Genomic DNA, 11018 nt, shown 5'->3' on the forward strand with positions numbered 1-11018 from the left:
ACAGATGCTACAAAACTACCACAGATCTAGCAAATGGTAGGCTATGACTCCATTAGTGGATTTAGCCTATGTCTTAACAGCTGAATTTACAGGTCTACTATGTCACCTTCTGGGATGTAGACGAGACTGGAGAAGGTACCAGTCAGGATGGGGCTGAGAGTTAAGACATGGGGTAGCTCAATTTTGATAGGTCTTCTTGACAGGGCACAAGATTTACATTTCTTGCTGAAAACTATGTAAAACTAAGTAGGCCATAAAGAGAGCCTGAGGAAGGAGTCTGGATAAAGAAGTGTTTACTGACAATCATGGAAGGTGAGGACTTTGTGTGCATTTTAAAACTGCCAGGAAAGGACAGGGCTGTGTCTGTCATCTTCTAACTTTGTTTTCTGGACAAGACAGTGAGCTAGAACGTCATGGCCTGGAGTAGAGAGCAAATTGTTCTCACCCATGTCTGTACTCAGACTCTGGCTCTCTTCCACATAGAGTTACAAAACAAAATCAAGGAAGGCAGGTTTCTAACAGATTAAATAGTACTTGGGAAGACTTCTCAACCAGTCAGCTTTGTGATTGAAAGAGGACAGTAAGTCTGACTCACCACTTTGCTGATGTCGTTACTGTTGGTAACCTTTAGGCACAGAGAAAGAAAGAAGGAAGCAAACCAACCGGAATGTCTTTCCAGCAGAAAGATGGTGTGTAGAGCAGCCTGCAGAGCAGTGTACACTGGGACAACACAGGAGACCAGTGCAAACACAGACAGCGAGTAAGACTGGCATCAGTACCTGGTATGCAGCAGGATGGGTCAGGGGAAAATAGTCTATCATGTGACTTGGGGATGTTTTGCTTCTCTAGAAGAATAAGCATAGAGTTGGTCCTGATCATCTTTGTCCTTCAGAGTTGTCACTCTGTCTCTGCTGGGCCGCCTTCCCTGCCATTTGCCCAGGGGTCTTTATAGAGATGTCTCTTCTGTTCACAAACTCTGTATCATAGTCTGTCCTTTTGTCTTGTCTTATTTTCTTTACCATAGTTATCAATATCTGGAACTTTGGTTTCCTCACTTTCTGGCTGACCTTGAAGAAGCAGGCAGGTATCTGCTCATTTTCTGTTGCTTACAGCAGAGCATCAAAGACTGAGCAGCCTAGAGAGGGAAGGTTTAGTTGGGTTCGCTGCTCTGAAAGCCCTAGAACGTGGCCCCAGTGCCTTGTTCAGCTTCTGGTATGGACTTGTGGTGGGATGGCAAGTTTGTGCATGTGAAAGAGAGAGGCTGAACCACAACAGTTAACCCATTCCTGAGAGGAAAACATCAACCCATTAATGAGAGCACTGTCTCATGTCTCAAATGCTTCCTATGGGTCCTACCACCTCCCTGCACTGATATACTGAGAATTAAACTCAACATACCTTTGTGTGGTCACGAACCACATCCAACCAAGGCAGGACATAGCCCTTTCTACCGAGCGGCATGATGATAGGGAGTTGGTGAGATAAGCAATGCAAACCACAGAGGAACTGGCTCTCTGGAAGCCCCTGGTCAGAAAGGTGCCTGTCTGTCAGCAGACAGCATACAATGTAACAAAAGCAGAACCCTGAAAGGCAGAAGGACTCTGGGATCACATGAAAGCACCCAGAGGTTCATAGCATCTTTTGATCAATACCCTTCACACTGACATATTACTCAATTCTAACATTAGCCTCACAGAAGTGCAAAAATCTCAAATCCTTTCCTTACGCCTGGATGAATTCTGCTTTCTGAAGCAGGGAATGTTTGGATTTATTTTTAAACTTTCCTTAGTACTTCAGGATGCCACAAAATCTGAGATCCCCACCCAAAAAGACGTGAGAAACTCCTGATCAAGCAGCTGGCATAAAGTGGTATTTTGAGTGTGTGTGGCATCAGGATTTGTCCCAGGTCAAAAAGGATTTTCTGGGTTTTAAACCCAAGGACATCTGGAAAAACTCTGGTAAATTCCATGAGAGGTGAAATATCACAGACTTTTCAATATCCTTTAGGCGCAGATTTATCCAGTATGCATTTATAAAGAGACATATCTAAGTGTCCTTGTGTATTCTTACATTATTGCCTTAAGCCATATGTTCTGTCAGATGTGAAGTAAGATTGTAACGCTAAAGGAAAAAAGAGTAGGCACCAAAGCACATGCCTGTGATTCCAGCTACCTGGGAGTCTAGGGCAGGAGGATCACAAGTTCAAGGCCACCATGGGCCATAATAGCAAGATCCTGAATCAAAATAAATCTAAAAGGGTTGGAGATGCTGGTCAGTAGTAGAGCACTTGCCTACTATAAATGAGGACTATGTTCAATTTAAAAAGATTTTTAAAAGAGGACACAAGATTCAGAGGGTATAGGAAAGATAGTATTATTATGGTGCACTATCTGTCCACCAGCCCCGAGCATGCTCACTTTCTAAAGTGGGTCCTCCATGACTAGAAAGAATGCCTAAGGGAGAGGCTTCATGTTTCCATATTTTCCCCACTCCAGGAACTAACACTGAGTTTAGGCAGCAGCAGGTGTGAAGTAGTACAACTTGAATGGTGGATGGGTGGATGGATGGATGGATGGATGGATGGATGGATGGATAGGTAACACAGCCAAGTTAGCTGGTGACAATGGAAACTGTTTAGGAGGACAAAAAAGAGATACTTCCAGCTCCTCCCCATACTGAAACATTACTTCCCACAGGGTTAACCCCACTCAGTTCTAGGTCAAATAAGTCACAGTAGATTCTGAGTCAAAGAACACAAGACCAAAAGTAGGCAACTGGGAACAAGTCCCCACCCCCAGGGGAGGGAGTGGGGAGAGACAGGCAAGATCCTGAGATTTCAGGTTGCCCCAGTGTGGAACACAAATGGCATCCACTGGGCAGAGACTGATCTAGCTCCCCGTGAGACACTAAGGCCTCCACAGCCAACAAATACCATCCCAAATGTCAAGCGAGCAGTCGCTGAGGCCCCTTCTCTACGCCAGGAGCATGCATCTCCTTCGGATGACTAGCCTTACCTCACTCCTTTCTTGTCTCACAGAAAGTCACTCTAAACAGGTGTCAGGCACATCCCAGCCTGACGGAGTACTGAGCTCAGCAGTGGACAAAACCAAGAACTCTGATCATAGAACCCATATACTACTTATAGATTGTAAAAAATCACCTAAAATTCTCCTTTGCTTTTCCTAAGAATCTGAGCAGTAACTGGAGAGGCATTTTTTACACATCTGAGAGAGAAAAAGGAGACTGGATTATGCTAACCACTGGAGGTCTTTTAGTTTTAAGCATCTATGAATCCAGGAAGCAAAAATTGGGCTTTTTGATATTCCTGCCCTCTTAGCAACAGAGGGCTTCTCTTGGAAAATGCCAACTAAAGGGATAGCAGGCTTCCCACTAAATGCCAGGACAATATCCTTGCCTGCCAGGAAAGGCACAGGGAGGAAGAGGCCACTAGACCAGTCAGGAGAATGCTGTGAGCTAAACAATACTGGCAGTTACTGGAGAACAAGATGTCAGAGCCTACAGGTCCTCATTTCCTGCCCCCAAATGACACTCTTAAATTCTAAGGCACCACACATTTTGCTTGTAATTTTAGCATCACATTTCCATTACTAGCACCTCCTGATTCTGTAAATAAATTGTTCTTTTTTTTTTTCTTTTCCCAGCTAGGGAAAACAGAAACCCTGCTCCAAGTTAGACAATAATACACGGATGACCTCTGGGTAAGGCTCTCGGTTACCAGCATCCATTGTCTTGTAATTCCAGTAATTCCCTATGATCTCAGATTAAGATGTTTACTCTAGCAGGGATGTTTTGCCTGGACTGAAGATACCCTCCTTTAGGCTGACATCTACTTTCCCCACACCCTAGAAATTATCTTTAGAGACTGATAAACTGCCCCAACCCCACCCATCCCATACACAGGTATGGAGACATAGTAATCTGGTGGGCAGTACTCATCAGCCGATGATGGGTTCTTAAGCATTTAAAACATAGCAGGTACCTAATGAGCATTTAAGACTTCACAGAAAAAAGGTGTTACATAAATAATTTTACTTATTGGTAACGTTTTGAAATATTTTAAATATATTGTTTAATAACATTCTTTACATGATCATTATCTGTTCTAACTTTTCAAAGAAATTTCAGTACAGAAATTTAAATGATATATCTGGTTCACACTGTATTTGTACTGAACAATCACGGTCCTACATTGAGGAGGTCTGTAGTGGACTTCTTGGTCCTTTGTGTTGGCTTCCCCTCTCTGTCCCCAAAAGCACTACATATATTCAATACAGACCGTGTTGAACCACTGGAGCATCTAAATTTCTCTGTACATATAGTTTTCCATTTCTACACTAGAAATTGTGGCTATATAGATAGTTATGGTGATAAAACAGTTAAGGAATCTACTATAAAAGGTAAATACACAGTGTGGATATGAATACTACCACCTTTGCTGAGAAGTATGAAAAGAATATCCTGTAGGCAATCAATCATTTGTATATCTAAACCTATTTTTTCAATCATAACATAAAATACTAGAAACCAAATGAAGAAAGGGACAGTAAACAGTGGAGCCAACTAGAAATACCAAAGGAAAGCTAAGGGGCAACCAGTGGGGAAGCAAACAGAGCCCGCAGTCCCTGGCAGACATCTTCTCCGCTCTAATTTTAAAAGCAGAAAGCTCAGAGTGGATGGGTGACTGGGAACATAATACAAGCATATATCCAAGAGAGGGAGTTTGTTTCAAATTTGATCACTGGCAAAAGAAAAAAAAAAATCCTAGTCACCAACACACAAAAGTCACAACACACAAAAACATGGAGAGTGTACCAGGCGCATGCAGGCTTCCATCAAAGACATATTCGTCCCCTCCCCCGTCTTGGATTTCTGCCTCAATAGGCATTCCTATGGAAATAACTAAACCACGGCAGAGCCCCTCACCACAAAGCAGAGACAAATGTGAAAGGGTGAAGGAAGGGAGAAAGGGAGCCACACCGCTAGATTCCATAAACATGGTAAAGCGGAGACAGGTGGGGGTAATGTCAGAAGCTAACCAAACCAAGGACCATTTAAAATACTTGTAGAAGTACTTGGCTTAGTCCTGGGCATCTAAAACCTTAGCAAGATTTCTCTTTGAACCAGCAAGTTCCTTAACCTTGAGGCTGACACAAATAGAACACAGAGGACTGTCACCGCCAGACTATCCTCAGTCTGGGGAGGGGGTTGGGGGTGAGGAAATTGGTCCAGAGGGTTTGCGCCACCACAGGGGCAAGGGACGAGTTTCTAAAAGGCCTTGCGGCCACAACAGCCAGCCAACAGGTTGCCCTACGGAAGCCCCACAACCTGGGGTCAACCAGCTCCAGACAACCGAAAGCCAAGTCAGTTCTAGGGTTTCCGTGAACTTCCCCATCAGAGCGGCTTATCTGTGCACGCGCACACAAATCTGGGGAAAAGAGGAAATTACAGAAGCCGCCCATCTGGCCCAGTTCACCAATGCTGTGGGTGGCAGACGTCAAGGGGCTCGGTCTCAGGGGAGGGAGACAGACCATCTCAAGCATGGGTCCCGGCTCTCAAAGGGCACGCTGTGCGGGTCAGGGCTGCGGAAGCTGCAGAAAGAGGGTGCGTCCGGGACCGGACGTTACCTGGCTCATCCCACTCCCCATGGCCGCGCCGGGCTCGCCGCTCCGCGCTCGCGGGAGGAGACGGCGCGCAGCCGGACGGGCGGGCGGGGCAGCGGGAGGCGGCGCCAGGGCGGCGCTCGCAGCGCGCTCCACCCGGGACGAGACATTACTGTCCGGCCCTGCGCACGTCGGGGACAGCGGCCCTCGCCCCCGCGGCCGGACGCCCAGCGCGCACGCGCTCGTGCTCGCGCAGGAGCACAAGATGCCAAACCTGCAGTTTGCGCACGCGCGTCGGGGGCGGAGGCGGTCGCAGCGGTAGGGGGTCCCCAAGTCCCTAAAGGCAGTTTCCCCTGGGGCTCCCTGGTGCCAGTTACTGGCAGTGTCTCAGGCCTTGACTCCCTGGGTGAATCAGGTGTTAGAGCCAAGGCTCGGGGCTCCCCTGTCTGGGTTTTCTGAGCCAACAGTTTTAGGCGGGGGATTCCTGTGGCCCTGCCCTACCTAACCCAAACTGAGAGCAGGAGCACGCTCTGGGAAAGGTGGTCTAGGTGACTCACCTCTGCAGAGATGTGACCCTGGTCTAGGAGAACGCTTGCTCTAAATGGTCTTTTTCAGGGGAGTATGTTCCAATAACTGCCCCCAGAAAGCCCCCACGTACCTGCATTGTGGTTTTGTCTAGGGTGTACATGCATTCTAGCATGTAATAAAATTAATTGGGGGCCATCTATCAATTGAGGGCCATCTATCATCCTTTGTAAATGTCTAATTTCCTTTATAGGCACAAAATCCTTCAACTAGACCTGGGTATTTGAACGTCCCTTTCACAGTGGTGACCCTAAGACCTTCAGGAAACACAGATACTTAACATTACTATAACAGCAAAATTACAGTTATGAAGTAGCAAGGAAAATAATGGTATGGTGGGGGGTGGTGTCACCAAGTTATGAGGAACAGTATTAAAGAGACACAGGATTAGGAAGGTTGAGAACCAACATTTCCAATTTGTATTCTTGGCAATGCCCTACACACAGTAGATGCTACTGCTTGTTGAATGGAGATATGCCATGCTTCAAGCCCAATTCTGCTGGCCTTAGACACTCCCCCTTCCTGGAATCAACCCTAGGGGCTGCTCTGTTCTTTCTTGGACATCCTAGGCTTGATCTTGGTCCTGTGTTACTTGACACCTCAACCCCAATTCTTTGCATAGCAATTTTGAGGTCTCAGTACAAAGGTCATCACCCCATAAAGTCTTCTCTCAGCTAAACCATCTACTTTATAAGGAATATTCCAGGAACCTATAACATTACAGTGTCGGGGTTTTTTTTTCACACACTTAGGACCAGAAATTATGTTTAATTGTCTAATATTGGCCTATCTCATAAGCTAATAACTTCCTGAAAGAGGTCTTTTTGTCTTATTACTATTTAGCCATTTGGCCTGGGGCAGCAACTAGCAAAACATAGACTAAACACATGTCAAAAAATATTAATGGGTTCTTGGCTGAGAAACCAGTGGGGAGGTTCTAAAAACAAACAAACAAACAAACACAAACAAACCAGAAAAAAAGAAATGCTGTTGAGCTGACCTAGCTGGTAAAGTTACTTGCTGCCAAGCCAGACGACGTGAATTCAATCTCTGACAGCCACACAGTGGAAAGAGAGAACCAAGTTCTGTAAGTTGTCCTCTGACCACACCTGTCAGTGTATGTCTAGTATCATTGCTCTCTCTGTACACTCGTGTCCTGGTGTCCAGGTGTCCCTGTACCGTGCCCTCATTCCCGCCCAGTGTGAGCTTGCGTTGTTTCCTGCCTGCAGGATGAGATTCTGGCCTACTTCTGCTCCTCTGCATTACAGGACTGTTGCTGCCGTATCCCCCTCATGTCTTCTTCCCTCTAATCACCTGTGGCGCCTGCCCCTCCCCCTCTGCACCATAATGTCCCTATTCCACTATGCCTGCTGCTTAGGGTCAGCATAGTTAATGGACTATCCCATGGATAGCTTCTATACCCAACTCCTAGAACGATCTTGGATCAGATGTATCACTTTCTCAGCATTTTCCTCCTTCCTTCTCCTTAGGCCATTGTTTTCAGTAGGAAGGTGGACTTCTCCAAGCACAATTAGACCCTAAGTTGGTTTACACCCAGAAATAACAAGCACAGATCATGTTTTTTCTTCTGCCATCAATTTGGAATACTTCTTTCGTTGCCTATCCTTCTGTTAGTATTGTTACTATTATCGCTTAGATCGTGAGCTCACAGCTCCTCATTCCCGTCTCCTGACAGTTAGTATTCCTGCCTGCATTTGACTTGGCTCTTTCTAGCATACTCATCTCAAATCCTCAGATTTCATTTTTGAGAAGAGGAGGAAAAAAGATAACTAGCATCAGAAGTCAAGAGTCTGGTGATTGACTGATCGATCAGTTGCTTTTGCTTGCTTGATTGTGAGACTTCCTTAACAAGAGTCTTTGTCTCCTCTCACCTCCTAGGTTCATCTTAGAACTTAAACCCACAGCCCAAATGAGTAGTTGTACAATGCCCCTTGGTCAAAGCATGACTGAAAGGAAAAGAAAGACAGACACTAGAGTGTAGGAAGAAGACACAAGGCAGAGCCCAGAATTCACAAGTAGAAGCACAGATTGTTTTCTCTGTTTCTGTAGCTCTGTCCAGAAGAAAGAGGCTCAGATGACTACTTAAGGCCTCGGAACCTACACAATAGCCTGACCATGGGGTTGGCCTCTATGGAGGATGATCTCATCCTTCAGAAAGAAGGCCACCTGTTCCCAGCCCTCAATCAACCTTCTGAACACGTCCCCTTCTTTTTGACAAGAGTCTTGGAGAGCTTCAGGTACATGCAATGTGCTTCATTCAGAGAAGGGCCAGACACCTGGTTCCCAGGTAAGCAAACAGAACATAGAGAGGAAAGAATGAGAAGATAATAAACCAATGTCATGCAAAGTCCCTGAGTTCCTTATGGCAGGTGAAAAATGGTCCTTTTTTTTTTTAAACACACAAGTTGTAGACTATATGCCAGGTATTGTCAGCACAGCTAGCCCTTGCCAAAAGGACAGTTGTTTGTTTGCTTATTTGTTTGTTTTGGTGTTGATGATCGAAGCCAGGGGCTCAAACTTACTGCTGCCCTCAAGAAAAGTTGTTGTTCAGTGTGGCATCCACCATACATAGTCTCAATCTGAGAACATTTATATGTCTGATAAGGAAAGAAACACAGCCAGAATATTGTTAACTTTCTGTCTTAGATACGTTTCTATTGCTGTGATAAGACACTATGGCCAATGCAACTCTAAAGCGCCCTATCTTTCTCCTTCCCCTCCCCTACCCTCCCTTTCCTTCTCTTCCTTTTCAATTTCTCTTTATTTGAGGCATGCTCTTGCTATGTAGATGATTCTCTATACTCAAGGCTATCCTCAAACTCAGCAATTTCCTGCTTCTGCCTCCCAAGTACTAGGACAATGTGTGTGCATTGCCACACTCACCTCTGTCTCCTTTTTTCTAAAGCAATATCATTTGTATGTGTGATGACTCTTTGAATTAGGAGTGACCAAACTCCTGTTGACTCCCATTAAAAAACAACAACAACAAAGAAACAGATATAATGTGACTTTAATAGAGCAAGGGGAGGGGTAGTTAGGTGAGGGAGAGAAGGGAAAGGGGATAGAAAGGTAAGGAAGAGAGAAGAGGAGGGAGGATTTGGGGGGAGAGCGCTAATCTTGCAAGGGTGGTGCTTTCTTGCATTGCTGGGCTGGCTCCACTCCTCCATGCACTGCTGACTTGTCAGACCCCAGTGTTTTCTAGAGTCCCGCTCCTTGATATTCTGTTGCCTGAGCTTTGAGTAGGAGACTTTGCCTGGCATAGTCACTTCCATCTTGAATATTATTTTGTGGTTATTTTCCTTGTTTTGCATGATTTGACCCAAACACTTCTCTATGCCTGCTGAGAAAGATCCTGTAACAACGAACTTGTTCCTTTAAAATGTTTAAACAAAACTCTTTTTATGGCCAGTAACTCTATTCCCAAACAATTAGCAAAATCTGAATGACTAATGTCTTCCCAGGCCCTATAGAATATTTGACTTTATCTTGGTATTTGACAGGACAGGGCTGATGTAAGGTCCAATTCAAGCTTTGCTCTACTACCCACCTCCCCCTCTGCCACCACTGCCAGGGACCAGCCCCAGCATGGAGAGGGGTTCTGAGAGAAGGGGTGTCTGGGAGCATCAAAAAGAATGACTCAAAGTCAAATCGTGGATCCAAGCTGACGACTTGTGTTCTGCTTGATCCAGCTTTTCCAGTCTGCTTCGCTCTGTTCTGCTTTCTCTCTGGAGATCTCTCTGTCCATGTTCTGCCTACTTGCTATTCTAAGAGATCTCTCTGTCCATGTCCTGCTTTTGTGTGTGTGTGTGTGTGTGTGTGTGTGTGTGTGTGTGTGTGTGTATGTGTCTGTGTGCCTGTGTCTGTGTCTGTGTCTGTCTGCTTGTTTGTCTCGAGTTTCTCTCTGTTCTCCAAGCAGTTCTCTCTTTTTATCCTAAAAAATTCCCTGGATTGCTCATTTCCTGCAGAACACAGGTCCAGTCTTTTATTGTATATATCAATCCAGTCATTTACTTCAGGTTTTCCTTTTGATTATCTTGTGAATCAGCATCTCTTGACCCCAGCCCTTTGATCCTCAAGTGAGAACAAGGCGTGCTTTTTTATCTTAACATTGCAAAAGAATTCAGAGGTCTGTCTGCCTTTGTTAAGCTAGTTGGGTGGGACCCTGCCTTGAAATTCCCATTTCTACCTCACCAACCTCACTCTGTCCTGCACTGATCTGGAACTCAGGAATCTGCCTACCTTTTAACTCTCTGATAAGCTGGCTCATAGCGTAGCTGCCTCTGATCTTCAGATTCATGAATCCTTATAATTCATATTACATGCTTATATTTTGCGTAGTTGAGAAATTATATATTTTTGAATTTATGTATCTAGAGCTTTTCCTCATAGCCTTAAAGGCTGTCGGCTGTCCTGAAGGTCCCATTTTGCTATGACATTAGCCACACCTTCACCTTTTGGACTCCTGCTGTCTCAGATTACCATGGCATCATTAATCTTAACAGGGAGGACAATCCTTGAAGGAATGTGAAAATATGTACATCATTACACAATCAAGCCTTATGCCCACTGCAGCCATTGACACTCCTGGAAGCTCACGCCAGGGTCCTTTCCCAAGGTCAAGAACCATGTCACTCTGTCCCTAACAGGGCCACGCCGGGGCCCCAGGCCCACCACTCCATCTCTCTTGGAGGCTCAGCAGCTCTGCCCCCTTCAGTGTCTAGCCACAGTCTCGAGATCTTCATCAACCCCTGTCAAACTGGCCATGAAAGCTGCAATGTGAGGGAGAGTGGG

At 45.4% G+C, this 11018-nt stretch overlaps 1 protein-coding gene across 2 annotated transcripts in view; it reads right to left on the minus strand.

Annotated features, from left to right (window-relative positions):
* The window catches only part of Dusp22 (dual specificity phosphatase 22), a 50069-nt gene extending 44290 nt beyond the window's left edge, over positions 1-5779 (minus strand). Inside the window, exon 1 of one of the 2 annotated variants that reach the window (XM_028775686.1) lies at positions 5646-5779. In XM_028775686.1, coding sequence (XP_028631519.1) covers positions 5646-5666 — 21 coding nt within the window. In that variant the 5' untranslated portion in view covers positions 5667-5779. The remainder of the gene's footprint in view (positions 1-5645) is intronic. The other variant, XM_028775685.1, reaches the window with a different exon arrangement.
* Between the last annotated feature and the right edge of the window lie 5239 nt (positions 5780-11018).

This window comes from Grammomys surdaster, unplaced genomic scaffold, assembly GCF_004785775.1.
Source record: "Grammomys surdaster isolate TR1022 unplaced genomic scaffold, NIH_TR_1.0 258, whole genome shotgun sequence".
Classification (NCBI taxonomy): Eukaryota; Metazoa; Chordata; class Mammalia; order Rodentia; family Muridae; genus Grammomys; species Grammomys surdaster.